We start from the raw sequence: 18933 nt of genomic DNA, 5'->3' as shown, positions 1-18933 counted from the left end.
AGATGGATGGACTGCTTTCAGATCAGTGTTTCCCAGTCTGATCCTCGAGGACCCCCCCCCCCCCCCAGACAGTCCACATTTTTGCTTCCTCTGGGTGGGAGCAAAAATGTGGACCATTTGAGAGGGAGCAAAAACGTGGATGATCTGGGGCCCCCAGGGCCTGTGTTGGGAAACAATATAATAGAGGATAAAATCACATGTGTTTTGATATGGCATAATTACATTTACACAGCAACTGAAAATCACCATCTCTCCATCTTCAGAACTGCTTATCCACTATAGATTTACAGTGCGCCTGGATTCTGTTCCATTAAACATGAAAGCTGAGGACACCCTGAATCATCGTCAACTCACAATGTTAATGTGTCTTTCAAAACCTGCATTTATGTCAAACGTTAACAGAGTTTGGTAATTCAGGTCTAGAGAGTAAAAGTCCAGACCGGGATTTTGTTTCAACCAACCAGTTGAGTACTCTGTGACTGTGACTCTTATGCTCAACTGGTTGGTTGAAACAAAATCCCGGACGTTTACTCTTTTGACCTGAATTATCCAACTCTGAAGATTAACAGCAATCACCAGCCACAATTTGATCATCCACCATTATTGCTCTCTTTTCTACTGTATTACAGAATCTGAAAGCATTTTGATGCATAGAATGACATATTTATTTAATTTATGTGTATGATATTAGTTTTATACATACAAGTGCATATACAAAAAACATCCACAGAAAAGGTCCCAGGATCCAGTAAAAAGTCAAAATAATAACAACAGTAATAGAAAATCAGAGTCTCCATGCACTCCTCATCATCAGAATAAAGTATACGTCGCTGTCGATGGAGGCACTGACTCCGGAGTAATAGTTTAAGAACTCCTCCTTGGTCACCTGCAGGAGATGCAGAGGACAGATGTCAGGCACCCAAAGTTACGCCTCAGCCCACGGTGTTCAGCAGCCTTCAGACTCGGATCGGTCTTCTGACACAAACAGGATGAAAACACGGGGAAGCTCAAACAGAGGCGGCAGCCCGTATGGAGAGAAGAACATCCATTATGCACAGTGCATTAGCACGCTAACACCTACAGAGGACAGCGGCCACTTCTGATGCAAAGCGACTGATAACCCAGAAACAACTATGCTATCAGCTAAATGTGGTTTTGATCAGACCACAGACTCTAAGAATGAGTGACCACACAGGGGCACTGAACAGCCTTACGGTTCAGTCTGCACAGATCAGTGGACTGTACCATAGTGTAAAACGTTATCATTTCCAGGGGGGTATTCCATGAAGGAGGATTTCTTGCTTAGCCAGATAAGGTAGATTGGATTTAAGGTAGTCTGGGCTAAATGGACTTTATTTTCATTCCCTTTCATTTAGCCCAGACTACCTTAAATCCGACAAGTTATCCGGATAAGCAAGAAATCCTGCTTTGTGGAACAGCCCCTAGGGTGTGTCTGAGGATTCATTCTCAGGAATCAAGCTACAAATAGAGAGAGATACAGGTAAGAAAGATGTTTGCTTGTTGCTACCCCAAAGAAAAGGCAGGAAGCAGAGCAGACTGACTCCCTATAGGGGAATGAAAGACTCTACAAAGGCGGCATCGCAGAAAAGCCTGCTCTGCAATCCACATCCCACAGGTCGGGGTCAAGGCTTGTTACCCTAGGGATTGTAGATCGAGCTGTTAGTTTAATTTCCAGGCATTCCGCATCATAACGATAAAGTAGACATCTGTGTCGATGGAAGCACTCACACCTGCGTAGTAATTCATAAACTCTTCCTGGGTCACCTATCACAGCAGAACAAGAGAATAACCAACACTGACATAAAACGCACTGCATGCATGTAGCGCAAACTACACTCCCGTGAGCCATGTAAGGAGTCTCACGTGAGTGTGAGCATGGGTATAGTTGTTGTTTGGTGAAACACTGAATGTCTCCTGGTGATGTGCAGGCTCCCAAGGGTCACTGGAAATAAAGGAAGAGCTTCTCAAGATTTTCAACAGACTGCTGGATTTCAGTCATCTTTCACCCTTTGTGTTATTTCAGCTGCATGCACCCGGTCCAAGATGGCACCATCATCTTGAGTACCACAATGACGTGCCCTTTTCCTCTACCTTTCAGCAATGGTACTGTCCCCAGTACCCTGTTTGACTGCCAGAAAGCACAGCCTTTAATAACCAACAAGCGTTTTTCATTTAGCTCACATCTCTCAGTTTGTGTTGATTTCATTACAGAGGTTAAAGATAAGACAGGCTTCCTGTGTGAACCATTGTGATGCTCTCCCTCTTCACCTCGGTAAACTCCAAAGCATTGTCAGCTTTTCTGGCCTGCAGGTTATTACAGTTTCAGTAGTTTCACTATTACAAGCCAGAGAAGCCGTGCGTATTTGGGAGGAGGGGTGATGGATTAGGGACAGAGGGAGACTGATTAAACGCTTAGCACATACAGTATAGCATGTACTGTACATCAAGCACATAGATGCACAGTAAAATGATTAGTTTGCTGTGCTCAGTGAGTCCCAGAGTTATTGATCTTCTTTCAGATTTTAGTAGGTTCTTCATAGACGCAGAACACAGCATGGACAACTGCCATTACTGAAAGGAAGTGTGTGATGTCACCTACCTTCCCGTCCTTGTCATAGGGTGAGTCAAAGTTATCCAGGAACTGACGGAAGACCTGCTCCTCGGTTAACTCTCCGTTTTGATATTTCGGGTGGTTCTTCGCGTTATACACTCCCTTTAAGTCTTCAATGGTGATGATCCCATCGCCGGTCTTATCCAGCTTTCGGAAAGCCTCCATGATCACTTCTTTCCTGGCATTAGACATGGGCGGCTGTAACCATAAAAACAATCTCAACCCCCTATCTGGGAAATATATGAGAATAAATCCACCCAATGCTTCCCCCTAGTGGACATATGAATAAGCGCTTTGACTGCAGCAGTTGGATATCAGTTTGCTGACCCTGAGCATGATGAGAAATTCATCAAAGTCAATGAGTCCACTGCCATCCCTGTCAAAGAGCTGGAACAGCTTTAGGGCCTCATCTTTTTCGATGTTCACACCATAGTCATTTAAGCCCTTGAGGAACTCTTTCGTGTCTAGGGTACGGCTGTTGTCATCATCCATTATCTTGAAGGTCCTGTGGAAATAAATATTTATGTTTTACGATCTCCAAAACAAGTTACCAAATGACTGATAAATACCATTTGGGCAGTGTCCTCAGGGCAACTATGTTAAGCACTGTTTTCAATACCAAATGTACTGCCAGTATGATAAATTCTCCTCAAACTGGATTAGCATGAACACAGCTAAGCAAAGATCTCCAGCACCTGAAGTGCATGGCTTGACAGTCAAACCAGGTGTTTAAAAAATGCCACATTCGGGATTTATCTTGAAGAGGGTAAAATCCTTTCCAAATGAATACATTTTCATCATTGAAATTCATAGTGTAACAGGACTCACACTGGCCAGACCCACCATGTGAGCAGGGGCTCAGTGTTTGGAAGAGGATTCTCACTCATTAGACACATGTACCACACGAAGAGAGCTTCACTGGCCCTGTGTATCCGCCACGCGCCCAGTACCTGCCCAGTCCCTTGATGCCTGCAGACCCGCGTGCTAGACACTGCAGCCGCAGGCGTTCCAGAGGGTCTGACACGGTAAGCAGCTGTCGTTTAGCATCCATGGTCATCGCCCGATCGTGCCGCGAAGTTCCAGCCATGGTCTATACAGTCATGTATCAGCTATAAAACAGTCAGGAAAAGAAAGAGAAACTGTACATTTCGAAAATCACAAGACTGCTTCTAGAAAAATTCTGAGCCAAGAAATGCAAGCAATGTGGACTGCTGGTTAAAATAGTCATGTTTCAATATGCTTTCCTGAAAGGTTGTAAAGGGAAAAACCAGTTTGATGGGTGGACATCATTTAAACCGGTATCTGCTTTTCATTTACTGATTTTACGGGAGTATCCCAACGCATATACACGTACACATATATAAATATATACATATATGTATATATATTTTGTCGTTTGATATCTATTTATTATTAAGAAAATGCTTCGCTAATATGTGGTAATAAGCACCGTAATATGTGTAACGATGACGGAACCTATGTGAACTGCTTGATCTGGCGTCCTTCTAGTTAAACATCCACCAACCGTCTTCATATTGAGCTATCACCAGCGGTAAATAAACGTTGCCCTGTACTACCGACGACTAATATGACTAATTTCTACTTTTACCATTTACTTTCTTACCTGATGTCAGAAGCGATTAGTGACTTTTTAGCCAATATGGCGCAGCACCGACGCCTGCGTCCGTTTCCATAGGAACCCTCAGCTCTGTACTTCTATTGGTCAGATTTATCATCGCTGAAGCGCCGCTGGGGCTATCCTTACTAAAGGCGCACTTTAACAGAAGCAGTTTGATGAATAACGTGACCTCTGTGTGACCTGCTGCCCGCTGAGCTCAACGAACACCTGAGCTCTATGTATGCTTTGTTATCATGGGAATAGATGACATTAATATTTCAGGAAATAATTATTGAGTGCGACCTAAGTCAGGGTTGCCAACTCTCACACATCTGGCGTGACACTCACTCTTTCTGACTCACACTCACACAAGAAATCTTATGGCAAATCTTTATTATTCCATTATAAATCTAAAATTAGCTATATCAGAAGCATTGGGGTGGTTTGCAAACCCTACCGACTATTTACAAGTTAATAAAACCGTTACATACATGTAAATGCGTGGGTATGTGTGTAGACTTGTCTGAAATTGAAAGTCTCACTGCAGCCAGCTGACCAAAGTTGGAAACTCCGCCCTATGTATTCTGTCACGGTGACAAGAAAAGCAGAACCTTGTGCTGTGAATATTAGGGAACTAGTCCCCCATCTAAATAATAACACCGATGAGACTGTCACAAGGCTGTTTTTTTTCTCTTTTCCATAAATGGTGGAAAAGTAGGCCTACTTAATGTTCATACCTAAGTAGAAGTCCAAATACCGCACCAACATTTTACTAACGTAAAAGTTATCAGTGACACTTTGAGGGGGCGCAAATACTTTGTAGTAACTCAGTAAATACTAAAGCACAAATCAGATCAAAAGTTGTCATTCCAGGATCAAGGCAGGATCAGCCAGCGGCAGCTTGGCGCATGCGCGATTCATTTGCAGTCTGGACGCGGAGGGGTGAACATCTTCTGCTCTGACTGCAGCTGGGCGGTGCTGCTGCGCGAGAACTGTCCGCCTGTGACCCGCTGCTCCGTGAGAAGAGTATGAACGATATGTTCTTTCACGTCAGAGTCTCCAAAAGTCTCCAATAATACCAGATAAAGTCTCTAGATTTGTCGCTAGTCGCTTTTTTGAAAACGAGTCGCTAAAAGGATCTAAAAACTCGCTAATTATAGCGACAAAGTCGTTATATGTTGGCAACACTGGTACAGGGGCGCCGTTTCACATGTCATTGAGAATGAACGCACCTGCAGGAGCCCTCTGCGCATTTTACGTACCGTAATTATTTGATTTTTTTTCAAGACAGCAGTTTGTACACTTTCTGTTCCGTCCAACCGTTTGTATTTCTTAGTGTTGTCTCGGGAGCTATGATTGGAAATAACTATTCTGCGTGTTGTTTTAAAATCAACATACGCAAATTATAGAGGTGGCTATAAGAGTCCGTATGTCTTAGCTGCAAAACTGTGACTATGTACCACGATTGCTTGCTTTTATTTTATTTTTGATTTAATTATTTCAAAGGTAATGCATGCAAGCTAAATACAGCTATCGACAAAGGATATATTCATGTATATAAACGCTGCTGCGTTGAAAAAGTAAAAATAATTACGGTACGTAAAATTAAGACGTCAGCATAACGTACGTAAAACGTGCCAAGTCTGATTATAAATGACTTTGAGCTTGTTTTTCTGTGAAATTTTAAACCCCACAAAAACCACAACCATGAACCATTTATTCTCAAATTATTTTGAGTTAAAATCCTGAAATATTTCCACATTAGCCTATAACCAAAATATTACGACTTTATTCTTGAAATCAATTAGCTTATTAGATTATTTACTTTTTATCAATGCCCTAAAATGCTGTCATACATCTAAATGTAAAAAGCATATTTATAATTTAATGCAACTCAAATGTTAATATTAATAAACACAAAATGATGCCCCATCCACTTTATATGCTTAAATTATTTAAACTGACCTGCCTACAAATTACTCAAATATCATTGAAATATTTGTTTGACTTGTAACAGCGGACCCATCCAGCCGCGCATCACTGGTGCGTGGTACCGTGAACGAGAATACTGCGGGTGCCCTTGGCTGTACTACAATGACATGACAACACTAATGGTGTCTTCCATAATCATTGAGGTGACCCTTGCAGGCTGGAGCTGACACTGTGAGGACCCTGAACAAACGGATGCTGGAACTGGACTGTGAAAAGAAAACCCTTGAAATTAAAAAACTAAAACTTGAGATTGAACAACTGGAACATGAGAAGAAGGCAAGTTTAGCCTTTTTATTTTTCCCCTAGAAAAATGTCATTTTTATAACCTTTATATTTCTACCCCAAGGACAGAATGAAGAAATAAACCACTCATGAGGACTGATGTCTGTGATTTGTTGGTGCAGGTCATAGAACTTGCTGCCCTGCCAGTGGGGTGGTCTACAGTCATTGGGCCCACAACATTGGGGGGCAGTGGCTGGTCAGGGGGGGTTCGCTCCTTTCTGATAGTGTCAGTGTTGTGCAGTACCACATACGCCATTCTCATCCTGTATATGTGAGTCAGGCAAACCGCGATTTGACGACCCCAATGGTCGTCTCTGTCCTGTCCCTCGCTTTGCTGAGGGTCGTGTTAAATTTCTATTTCGCCCTGGGCTGTGGGTCAGGATAGGGTGTCATTGGGAAATTCAGGCAAGGGTAGCCTCAGTCACCCACAAGAAGGCCATCAAATTGCCCTGTGAATGAAGAACAGGAATAATCAATAGTGTCACAGTAATTCATGCACAGAATGTGTATTATGTTTCTTTACCTTGATGAAATGCTGCTGCGATGTAGACTCACAAAAAATTGCGTGTTGGATACGGAGCCAGGCCGTTTTGCATATGGGGCTTGGGAGTGGGCCTGTTAGCTGATGGTCAGCCTGTTAGCTGATGGTCACAAATCATCTGCAGAGATACTGTTGGCCATTGCTGAATTATTAAAACAACTTACATTTATTAGTGGTAGCTACGTATTACTAGTTACAGGTGGGTGATTCCAAAGTTATGATGCACAGAGCAGTCATTACATAACTTCTTTGTGAACAACTTTGTGAAATCCCCTTTCAGTTCTCCCAAAGCTGCAGTGATTGCACCAATCACCCTTGGGAATTCTATAGAAAGAATTTATCCACCATATGTAACTGCATATGTCATTACATTGAATAGCTTAGTGAAGTTTCAATAGCCTCTAAGGTTCCAGAAATGGCATAAAAGCCTTTTTATTCTTAGCATAGAAAAATGACCTGGGAATCAAATACATCCGGTAATTGAATTAGCACAAGTACCACTTTGTGAAGCACACGGCACAGTACTCTAGATTCATTTTTCTGCATCACCTACTGAATGCAAGTGAGTTCCGCTGGGAAAAAAGTGCAATGCAATACACAATTTCTCAATATGTGTACTTGACTGTACTTGTGTTATCGTGTACCCATTTTACACCATCTTCCATTGCCGAAGACAAGTTCCAGTTCTTGCCTCGCCCCAATTGGCAAGGATACATCAGTTGCGCTGAGAGGCATCTGGCTGCAGGAGGGGCCTGAGGGCGCGTGTCCTCTGTCAGCCCCCAGCCCACTCCCAAGCCCCAAAACGTCATTCCGTAAGAGGCTATTTTATGGAATGCCAGAAGGGTCAAAACGTATTGTTTTTTTTCCACAATAAGCTTAAAATTAACATGTTGACATGAACATTTTGTTTGTGTTAACACGTAAAAAATGTGCACGTTAACCTGTTGATTTTGAGCTTGTTAGTGTGAAAAAAGCTAACATCATACCTTTAGAAAAGGAAATTACGTGTTTCTGTACAAAAAAGATACTGGACTTACTGGAGGCTGCACCAGACCCCGTGCAACACTTATTTACTAGTCAGTTTAGAATTTAGATTTATTTTTAGTTGGTTAGTTTAGAAAAGTGTGGTCATATCGACAGAATAAAAGGGTGGACAGAATTGATTAATATGACCTACAACTACTGACACACACTTTAAGGCAAAGACGTGTTGTCTGTAGTTAGGAGAGCTGTTTGACACATGTACATTAGGGTGTAATCATTAATTTATAAATTATTAAGTCAGACCTCACACGGGTAAAGAATGACTGGCGAAGTAGAAAAACGTAAAAAAACGGATCCCGGTGTTAAGTCTTCGTGTCTCTGGGAATGACGTATCGGGGCTTGGGAGTGGGCTGGGGGCTGGGGGCTGACTGAGGACACCCATGCATCCCCGCTAAACTGGACCAATCCCATGATTCATTGAGCCCCAAGTTCATTCTTGGGAGGCAAGTTAGAAAGACTAGTTTTGCCAAGACCACAAGTATAATCCTTGAATTCTTGTTACTGATAAAATGCCCACAGTTGGGGCACTACTTCATCGAGTAGCATTAAAGAAGTGCAGTTCCAGCAGCTGACAAATATAGAGAATTCCCTCTGATAGAAATCAGTATCACTCATGAAGAATATTACTGGGGAAGCTAGTGGATAGAAACCTCATTAATCATTAAACTCACTTTGTAGTGTTCCCCTCATGCTCATTCACATCATGGTGGACAACGATGACAAAAGTAATGATACAGCTGCCAACAGCTGGGTACAGGGGACGTAGCTACAAATTCAGGGGCCCTTGACAAAACGACATGTGGGGCCCCTCCTCTGGGGCTGCCATTTTCAATCTGAAGAAATATGAAATACAAGGGGTCCTACCTTGGTGTAATGGTTCTGAAGTGCCTGTCTGGGGTATCTATGCCCTTCTAACGCCCCAGGATAGACCCCCATTTTGTAACAAGTCAAAGCTCAGAATGGCATTAGAATCCTAAAAGTGAGTTTAAAAAGATCTTACAAAGTATTACATTCAGTATCCTGATACCAGCTAATGCTGACTGACCAATCAGGGTTGGTTAAGCCCGCTCTATCGAGTTCACTCTGGGTTTGTAAAACATGCTGACCTGCATCACAGCGTGGTACGGCAGCACTACAGCTATGGACTGCAAACGCCCGTAGAGAGTGGTGAAGACTGTGGAGAACGTCATCAGGACTCCGCTGCCCTCTTTGCAGAGCAGCTATCACCACAGAGTCCAGAAGAGAGCTGCCTCCATCCTCAAAGACCCCACACACCCCCCAACACGGACTGTTCACACTTCTGCTCTCAGGACGGAGGACAGAAGTGTGATATCTAGAACCTCCTGACTTAACTCCTTCTTCCCCAGTGCCATCAGACTCCTTAACGGCCGACAGGAGTATGATTAATGGACATCATACTACCATGCCATACCATACTACCATACCATACTACCATACCACACTACCTCATACTGTAATTTTTTGCACATTAAGCTCTTTTGCACATTATACTTATTAGTATTTATTTTTCTATTATAATGTATCTTGGCATTTTTGTGTGGACAGCAAAGTAAGAATTTCATTACACAGAGAAATGCACTTTTCTACTGTACATATGACAATAAATGCTCAATCGAATACTTCACAGTATAATTCAAAGGTATACATCCACACTAAACGGACTCGATGTAATGCAGCACTTTATTCTGGTACATCACATTTATTTTTTTTATGTATATTTCAGATACATATCATACCAAGGGCAATAAGTTAATCACAGGATTCCAGCACCAAAACAGAAACATCAAATAACAGTATGCACATTTTTAAATCATCTATATATTAACAATCACTGGCAAACAGTCACTCGTGTTAGAATGAGTACCTACCAGTCATAGTTAAATGGAAGTTGAGATATACATTTAATAAATTAATCAAATAAAAAGAAAAAGGATTGTCAAGGTGGCAATAACTGTGACATTGCACGAGACATTTTCCAACAGTAATCGTGGTTTTTTCAGCGACTGACTAGTAGAAATATTCCAGCCTTTCTTAAAGCCCCCCTCCCCATTAGTGAATCATAGTGAGTGTGCACACGTGCATGCACACGTGCATACACACACACCCATGTGGGAACCTGCCATCTCTTTATGGTCATACAAGTTCATGCTGTGTAAAGAGTAAGAGAAGTTTGTCTTGGTATAAATACCGCAGCTGTAGTGCATACAGCGGGCGCCATGGCGACAGCACGGCGCGGGCTGCAGCTGGAGCTCTGGCGCCCCCCCGCCATCTCAGCGGCACCTGTGATTTCCACCCAAATCATCATCACAAGCAGTTCCAGACCGGTGAAAGCAAATGCTGTTCCCACACCTAAAAGTGCATCTTAACAGGTTAAAAGTCAGCTGTTAGTCCGCATCTTAATTCTGCAGCCCTGCAGTGTTTAAGTGCCACAGGAAGGTGGAGGAAAAAAATCCTGTGTTAAAAGTCCACAAAGTGCAACATTTCAAAAACACAATGACTTTAAGAGCATTCTCTACCACTATACTAACAGGTTTGTAGTTGGTTAAATAATACCCATACAAAGGAATCTGTACACTTATGTCACATGAGCATTTTCTGCCTTTAACTGTACAGACCACAGCCTAGTCCTGCACCCTAACTCAGGAAACCTCTTCCTCCTTAAGGCCCTTAATCCTTGTGATGCACTGCAGCTTGAGAGAATCAGGCGGGCAACATGAGAACCATGTTCACTGGCCATCTATACTTAGAGTGGTCCTCAAGGCCGTTACAGTAAAACTCAATGCGGCATTTCCAACCTGTACGACCACCGGCAGAACAAATCGGTGGCTTTAAGAAGAAGCTCATGTTCACTGAGACACATGGAATCAGCTTGCAGACCAGAACAGTGTGTCTGCTGTAGCATTTACCTTCATCACCCTGTTCTGGGATCAGTATTCACATCTATGCCTCTCCTGTGGCTCTCACTGGCTCAATTTACTACGATACTGCATTCGTCCAGAAAAATCCTTCAGGTTTACCAAAACAGTCACTCACTACTGCGGCGTGGGTTGAAGATGACTTAGTGAAGTTACAGTGCGAGTGTTAAGAAATCCCAGAGGAAGATCAAGCATACCACAAACTATTCAGATACTCAGGACAAGGCAGAATCCCCAAGAACTCCCATTACTTAACAGCTGTGAGTAATTATGGGTAATAACGCTCATTATTCAGACATGGATCATTCAGAATTCTTCAAAAACCTGGGAACTGACCATCAGGGCATGTTACATTGCTACAATCAGTTTATTTAATAACCCCATTTAGGAGAAATACAAATATCAGGTAGAAAGCATGGGGCTGACCCAAGGCCGGACTCGGCCAAGTCCATGTCCCAGTACTACCTTGACTGCCTGGTACCATAGCGGCCCTGCCTTGTTCAGTCACCGTTCTCTTCATATACACCTTCACTGCAGATGAGAGAGAACTCCTAACATGCAAAGGGGCAGCCACACCAAGATGGATCAGACAGGCAGGGGCAGATGTGAAGCACGACGAGACGGCGCAGGACCGGGTGCCAACACTCGTCGTTTGACTGACTGATGTCCATGCTAGGGACTCGCTTACATTCAGGGCCAGAGGAAGCAGACCTGAGGCAGCAGGCATCCTTCATCAACAGGCTCAGCACGAAAGCCACCTCATTGAGAAGCACAGCGAGGGCCTACAGGAACATGTGCAACTTCACCAGGAGGACCAGGAGGACAAGGCGATTGGGGAAAGGAACCCTGGGCCCACGCCGCTCCCGAGGGCCAGCTTGCAGCAGATGCCAAACCGGACGGTGGAGTAACATTTTCAAGGCGTCGGTTACTATGTCTCCATGGAATAATCCCACCATTTATACTAACAGGCTTCACCGGTGTGGCTCCCTAGCCGAGGTCACAGTTACCGTGCTTCGAGGGCTGCGGGGGAGCCCAGGGTTTATGTTGAGAGAATGTAGGTGTTCGAGAGAGCAGAAGCGAAGGGGTGATAGAATGGCCGAACGGAGAGAGGTCCAGACACAGCATGCCACCTGTGGACTGGGGAGGTATGTTCGCTGGAGGTCAGGGGTCAAACTTCAGGGTTTCCTGCCCCCTGGCTTCGGCTTCCCCCTCGGTCCGTCCCCCCCAGCCCACGGCTCCATCCTCACACGTCGTCAAAGATGCGGCTTCGTGACGACGACATGGAGAGATAGCGCCCCCCGGAGTGCCTGTGGGGAAGGACAGACGGATTATGGCAAATACATCCGGAAAGAGAAACTGGCCCGCAGCATTGCAGACCGAGACGTAAGGCAAAGAGGACAACGACGTGCAGGCCGCACCTCCCGGACTCGGACTCCAGCGGGTCATCGGACAGCATGTCGGCATTGAAATCCAACGGCTCGGCGTCCTGCAGAAGCTCGATGCGGTCCCTCTCAGGCCGGCCGCTGGGCCGCGTGTACTTCGCCTCTGTTAAAGGAACAGGATATCTGTGAGGTACGGACGGCCTCTCATGGGAGCTCGTGTTGGATCGGCGCCGGAGCCTCACGCCTGCTGCCACCGCCGCCGCTGCTGCTGGTGGTGGCATTGGAAACGTCGCTGTAGCTGGTCTCCTTCAGCTCGGCGTGGCTGCTCCTGTTCCTGGCCGTGTAGTCGTCCCGCTGACCTCCATAGCGCTCCTTCCATTCCTGAAAGGCAGGCCAACATCCGAGAGTCCAAATCTGCCTTTGAACGGTGATCCCTACATACCGAGTGTGTGGACCCACAACACTGTGAAAGTTGGAAAAAATGTGCAAGCGAGAGAGAGCAGATATGAAAGGATGTTGTAAAGAGAAGGGCAGGAAGAGCAGGGACACACAAAATGGCGATCACATACTCTACGTCTGTTCTCTCCATCTTCCACTCTTTGCCGTTTCCTCTTTTCTGGGTAACAGACAAACCAAAACAATCAATTTCAAATTATTATTATTTTTTTTAAATATGAAGGGTGTCAAAACAATGAAGCGGACAGGTCAGTCACCGCGTCGAATGAGTTCTTTGCCCTCGTCGATGAGGTCAGAGGTCATGTCGCTTTCGCCCATAAACTGCTGGAAGCCCAGAAGGTTGAGACACCGGGTTCCAAGGCTGGAGAAAGAGGGGTTGTGGGGCAGAGGCCAGACTTACATTACTGTACACATGACAGGAACAGCCTGGAGGGAACATTACTCCTCACTTAGACACCAGCATGGACTGTGGACTGACCTGAAATAAGTGGCGATGCAGAGGATAACAATTAGCATGGGGTAGTAGATGTAGAAGCCATTGGCGATGAAAGACAGAACTCTCATAGATCCCATGATCTGGGGGGAGGAGATGATCTGATCAGGAAAGATCCCCATCACTACTTACACTAGATGCCATCGGCACAATCCCCAGATACAAACAGCACAAATAGCAGGCCCGATGTGCCTAATATGTGGGGTGGAGGGATCATCAACTACTACCCACACACGGCAGCAGCACCCAAACACAGGAACAGGACGTCAAGCCCTGAGTTATGGTTCAGCCAGTCTCGCTGTAACCCCCTTCCCAGCGTTGACATTTCTCACAGTGTCCGCGGACTCACAGATGTGTAAGCAGTCTGCTCCTTCTGCTGGTGGGAGATGGCAGAGTCCATGTGGATCAAACCCAGGAAGTTGAGGCAAAGGGGAGGAGTCAGACGACAGAACAGCCTGTGGGGAGATGATGGCTTACAGAACAACCTGAGAATGGGAGGCCACCCTTTTCTGGACACACAGGAGCTTGTAGGTGTTGCCAGGCAAACTCTCCAAGCCCGACCTGACAGAAGGCATCTGTTAGCCCCTTCAGGAGTTTTTTTAAGGAGATAAAATAGGTTATGGGTAGCGGTCCCCCCCCCCGATCATCAACATACATGCCGCTGAACTGAAGACTGTAGGCATCAGTCTGGTGATGTGTAGCCAGGTAGTAGTAGTTGAAGACACGGATGCGGAAGACGGTGGAATACACGCAGGTGCACAAGAAGAAGATGGTGATGAAGCACGCCATCTAGTGGACGAGAGCACACCGTGCGCTAAAGGAAATCCCAGCACTTCTCTCGCGGAATGGTGCTCAGTGAAGCTTCCCTCCACCCAGCCCAGCTCCACCTCTGGATGGGATCCACCCAGCCCCTCACCTCTATGTACAGGTAGTTGTAGTCCCTCTCGGCCAGCTGGATGAAGACCGCAAAGAGGGAGAGCACGGGCTGGGTGCTGAAGAAGGTGCACTCTGACCAGACCACGGCCACTGAGAAGAGGGACAGCACCACGGCCAGCAGGCGGTAGAACCAGTGTTTCAGGAGACACTCCCAGTACCACTCTGGGGGGGGACAGCAAACGAAGGCCATCAGCCTGCTCTCTGAAATCTGATCTCCTTTTTCAGCCATGGTTAACCTAAGGTAAGGTATGCTGCTGACAGGTGCTGCTCCACAGGGCCACACCCGCCCACGGCCCATCAGCCACCATTACTCATATCAATGCAGCTCCTTCAGTCCATTTTGTAACCATTTAAGGTTCTGTTGGTTGCTGTAACCCACCATACATGTAGGTGTAATAAAAAGGGGACAGAGCAGGTCTGCTGTAGGGATTGATGCTGGTTTCCGGGACAACTGTCCATCGAGCAGTAGATAAAATATCTTCCCATCTGATATGCAAGCCTCATTCATAATGAACAAAACATTGCTTAAACAGATAGTAACCACCATAAAGACAATGGGAGATCAGTGTAAATATGCCCCCCCACCCCAGAACCCGACTCACCGACAGTGGGGGTGTACAGGTACCGGTTGACCCAACCCTCTGTTTCTGTTGGGGCAAAGCTGTGAACAAACTGCCGCGTTGAGCTGGTCTCATTCTTGGCCACGTCCTCTAGGTGGAGTGCTTGCTCTAAAAGGATCTGCCACTGGACCCGGGTTCGATTGTGCCGTTGGACTGCGTAAATCACCTGCAGACATCACATGAGCATGATGACACGACAGTGCTCCATGATCCCCAGCTGCTGGCCGGACTGGAAGAGTGACCCGACGGAACTGCGCTGGACCACTCACCTGCTTGTGCAGCTTCACCAGACTCTTCTCAGAGGGGTAAGTGTTCTGCTTGTCATCAAAGTCCTCATAGTCATCCATGTTCCTGCCCATCTTCTCCTGGTACTCCACGGGACACTAGAAGAGAGGGGTGAGGGTTAGATTACTCTACATAGACAGAGAGAGACTTTTGACTTTTAAAAACCTCTTTATTAACACAAATGCACAATTAAGCCTTGCTCAAAAAGATAGATGAGTAATAGAAGGAAAAACAAATAACATAAAAAAACAAAAATTATCAGTCCACAAATTCGCCATGCACATCATACCTTCAATACTAGACTTTGATCATCGCAAAGTTCACACAACACTCAGAGAGAGAGAGAGAGAGAGAGAGAGAGAGACATCTCACCTTCCTCAGAATTGTGTCGATGTACTTCCTCAGGGGGTGGTTGTACTTAATAGATTCACTGACCTTCCTCACCTCCTATTTGAAACATGGACATACGCAGGTAAATGTAATGATCTCCTGGAGGTAATTCTTGCCTCCTGGTCACTGCTCCCCACCTCCATGATGTCCTCCAAGCTCTCCTCAGCGTCTGCCTTCTCGCTCATCAGCTTGGCCGCCTTGAAGTAGGTCTTCAGGAGCAGGTGGCCGCGGCGGGAGGCATTCCAGTAGGAGCGGGGGATCTCCACCAGGCCGTAACCCAACAGAAGCACCAGCAGGAACAGCCCCCACGTGTTGGCAGCTGTGATGCCAATTGTCTGGAGCTCGTACCTGGGAGGAAGGGAGGTCAGCGTGGGAGATACGTTGGGGAAACGGGGGCAGGGTGGGAAGCAGGCCTTACCATGATAGGCGCCATTGAGGGTGTATAGCCACGTATATGAGCAGTGAGCCAAAGATGAGCAGGTAGGTGCCGTAGTAGATTGCGTTTTCGATGAGTGCCGTTTTGATCTTCCCGGTGATGGAGAATCCTCCCGAACGGGCGTAAGACTGCATGAAGGGCAACAGGAGCCTGGAAGACGGGCAGAGGCAGACCATGACACCCTCAAGCATCTCTCAGGCAAAGTTGACAAGGCACTGAGCACACATAGGGCGCGCACACACTTACCAGGTCAGACACTGTGAGGTCCAGTACACCACTCGCCAGAACACAGGCATGATTCTCATTGGGATGTAGCTCCAGGGTTTATAGCACGTCTTGGGGAGGCTGTGAAGGAAGACCCACACGCCTGAAGACCCACACGCCTGAAGACCCACACGCCTGAAGACTCTGAAGCTCCCCTCTGACTTAACGCCGTCTTTAGCACTCGCCGTTGCTAACAGCTGCTTATGCCACCACTGGCAGGTCCCAAGCCATTTAAACTCCCCCCAAATTGCACTCACACCAAACACGGCTAACTTAGCAGTCTACATTGTTTACAAGTACCCTCAACCTCAAACTCAAGGGTTAAACCCCTACAGACCATCTACAAATGGAGGATTTCAGTCTGACTTTACAGCAAGGCTTCTGGTCCACTCAGGGTTAAGTTTAAGAGCATTCTGACCTTCGGGTGGGCGACACGGAGGAGTTGGCGGTCGTCCGGTTGGAAAACGCCACGGTAACTGTCACCATGGCTGCATGTTCATTATTGTCTTTCTGGCACTGGTTGTAAATAGTCTGGATGGGAGAAAGGATGTGTGAACGCACACAGAGAAAACTAACAAGTGAGGAAACACGAGAACAGATAGGCAGGCCGGCCAACTCACAGCGTGCATATCTGCTATTAGCAGAATAGTGCTGGGCACCCAAAACACTTAATTTGAGTTACTACTGATGACAGGAGCCCATGATAAAGATCCAAGGCATTATGGGAAGAGGAAGGGAGGGTACCCACCGTGCTGACATCCAGTGGGAGGATGAAGACGATGAGGAAGCAGAGGTACCAGGCCAGCAGCGTGCAGAACAGAACCATGCGCTGCTGCTTGCGAAAGTCGCCATAGCGGTGCAGGAGGAAGAGAGCGAGGAAGAAGACCACCACGATCTCGATGGCCAGCGCCGCGCCGCTCATCTTGCCTCGCTCAGAGCCCTCGGCCGGAAGTAGTTATGGCAGTCAGCAGGAGAACACTGAGCTGTGAGCACAGGGGGCAGAGTCAGCATGGAGCACAGTGATTAAAGAACAGCAAGTCTTCAGCTACTTAAACTTACAGGCCAAGGACTGTGAGCTGGTGGCCTGATAAGCTGGTAGTCTGATAAGCACCCAAAGCAGAAAAATAAAGGTGAAATTAATATGACGTAACTCATGGTGACTAAGAAGCAGGACATTGATATAGTTACATTACTGACTTTTTTACTACAAATCATGGAGAGTAAAGATCTCAAACACATAGCAGCAACCACATGTGCATCAGGAAAGTCTTCCTGCCAGGACGGCCATGTTTTACGCAGATAGGGATGCATGGACCACGTAGCTGAACCTTGAGCCATTTGCGGTCCCGAAGGCTGCTGCATTAGAGGCTACTGAGTTTGGCGGGTGCCCAAGTCACGTTAACTCCCCACAGAAAGTCAACACTGACCTTTGGATCTCTGAAAAGGACCCCCTTATCCCCTGATAAACTGAGGAACACAGAATCCAAGGCGGCACCAGGGCCGCCTCTCAGTCCCAGTGCCGGCATCAACGCTTTACCTCTGAATGTCTGTATTCAGCACCAGTGCATAAATATAAAACTGCTCATACAGCTTTCAAAGTTGAGTCTATTTACAAACCCAGTCTATTTCTGAAAATGCAGGGAGAACATTATTAAACATTCAGAAGAGTGATCAGGAAATACCGGTCAGAATGAGTCTACTCAGACTCCAGCAAAAAGTGGATGATGGGCTGTTTACCAGCATAGTTAGCAAGAAGCTGGTTTGTCTACCAAAAGGGAAAACCCTCTCAGGACCCTAAGAGCACGCTAGTGTTTTCATGTATATCTCAAAGTGTGTCCTGCCTTTATGATTGATGTGCATTCCTGATCTGTATAATCTTTTCAGCAAACAGGCAATTGTGGTACCCGGCCCAGTTGTTGCTCATACTGAGAAACGGTGAAAGACAGTACTGAGGCATTCTGAAATATCCACTTAAAATATACACCAACCCAACCCAACCAACACCGTATAACCACCCAGCGCCTCCTCAGAGTGGGTTTTACGCATGTTTTAAAGGAGACTGCGCTTCCTTTAGTCTTGTTGCAGGCAGGTTTACCGGGATAAGGATGGAGGTGACATTTAAAATTAAAGGCAACCTTCTCTGGTTCACCCCACCCAGACAGAGCACTTACACCGGTCTCCGTCATTAGCCCCAAAGGTGGGAAGTAGACAAGCGCCATCGGGGAAGGGCGCTTTAAAAGATGTTACAATCCGTAAAACGCGATCGCAAGAGTCGCACCGGCGCACACAGCATATCAACGACAACACAAATAAGTTTAGGTACTATTATCAATAATTATTATTATTATCATCGCTCCACCTCCTTTATACGTCAGCCTAAGATATTCAGTTATCGAAACTCTTCAATAGCAGCGGCACTCGTGTCTTACCTACGGTGTGACACAGATAATTCCGACCCTAACAGAGCTCTTTTCTTAAGCTTCCCGAAAAATCCGAGAATCAGGGTATCGCTACTCCGAATCCCCGTGAAATTTGTATAACATAGTGAGGTCGCGTCATATCCGTATCACTTCCTGTTACGCGTACGAAAGATTACTTCCGGTGAGCATTTCAGGAAATGTAGTCA

The 18933-nt window shown here is 46.0% G+C and overlaps 2 protein-coding genes across 4 annotated transcripts; both read right to left on the bottom strand.

Moving 5' to 3' along the window:
- Nucleotides 1–641: 641 nt before the first annotated feature.
- capslb (calcyphosine-like b) lies at nt 642–4314 on the bottom strand. Of its 2 annotated transcripts, XM_023808547.2 has the most exons (6): nt 4257–4314; nt 3583–3741; nt 2960–3137; nt 2621–2830; nt 1658–1785; nt 642–886 (listed from the first exon to the last, which is right to left on the bottom strand). In XM_023808547.2, exons 2-5 carry the CDS (start codon nt 3717–3719, stop codon nt 1681–1683), a joined length of 630 nt encoding a protein of 209 aa, XP_023664315.2. In that variant the 5' UTR covers nt 3720–3741; nt 4257–4314; the 3' UTR covers nt 642–886; nt 1658–1680. The 2 variants fall into 2 exon arrangements, with proteins under 2 accessions (XP_023664315.2, XP_023664317.2); XM_023808549.2 differs by lacking the exon at nt 1658–1785.
- A 5478-nt stretch (nt 4315–9792) lies between these two features.
- On the bottom strand, nt 9793–18884 carry lmbrd2b (LMBR1 domain containing 2b). 2 transcript variants are annotated; one of them, XM_023808509.2, is made up of 19 exons: nt 18737–18880; nt 17367–17407; nt 17056–17290; nt 16726–16838; nt 16290–16388; nt 16026–16193; nt 15745–15955; nt 15590–15664; nt 15202–15315; nt 14915–15098; nt 14293–14474; nt 14032–14165; nt 13726–13831; nt 13362–13459; nt 13141–13244; nt 12997–13043; nt 12670–12808; nt 12464–12590; nt 9793–12352 (listed from the first exon to the last, which is right to left on the bottom strand). In XM_023808509.2, the coding sequence occupies exons 3-19, from the start codon at nt 17227–17229 to the stop codon at nt 12289–12291; spliced, it is 2139 nt and encodes a 712-aa protein (XP_023664277.1). In that variant the 5' UTR covers nt 17230–17290; nt 17367–17407; nt 18737–18880; the 3' UTR covers nt 9793–12288. The 2 variants fall into 2 exon arrangements, with proteins under 2 accessions (XP_023664277.1, XP_023664276.1); XM_023808508.2 differs by lacking the exon at nt 17367–17407 and having other exon boundaries at nt 18737–18884.
- Between the last annotated feature and the right edge of the window lie 49 nt (nt 18885–18933).

This window comes from Paramormyrops kingsleyae, chromosome 7 (assembly GCF_048594095.1).
Source record: "Paramormyrops kingsleyae isolate MSU_618 chromosome 7, PKINGS_0.4, whole genome shotgun sequence".
In the NCBI taxonomy this organism is placed as follows: Eukaryota; Metazoa; Chordata; class Actinopteri; order Osteoglossiformes; family Mormyridae; genus Paramormyrops; species Paramormyrops kingsleyae.
Note: the sequence above shows the minus strand (reverse complement) of the source record. Positions and strands in the feature narration are given on the sequence as shown.

Bases quoted from the DNA above. Each gene is read 5' to 3' on its own strand.
- capslb (XM_023808547.2), bottom strand. From the start codon at position 3,719: ATGGCTGGAACTTCGCGGCACGATCGGGCGATGACCATGGATGCTAAA. The intron at 3,138-3,582 runs GTACTGGGCGCG...TTATTTCCACAG, and splicing joins GGCATCAAGGGACTGGGCAG to GACCTTCAAGATAATGGATG. The intron at 1,786-2,620 runs GTAGGTGACATC...CTGCTGTGATAG, and splicing joins CCTATGACAAGGACGGGAAG to GTGACCCAGGAAGAGTTTAT.
- lmbrd2b (XM_023808508.2), bottom strand. From the start codon at position 17,229: ATGAGCGGCGCGGCGCTGGCCATCGAGATCGTGGTGGTCTTCTTCCTC. The intron at 16,194-16,289 runs GTAAGTGTGTGC...CCCGTCTTCCAG, and splicing joins ACCTCACAGTGTCTGACCTG to GCTCCTGTTGCCCTTCATGC. The intron at 15,956-16,025 runs GTAAGGCCTGCT...CCTTCCTCCCAG, and splicing joins CCTCAATGGCGCCTATCATG to GTACGAGCTCCAGACAATTG.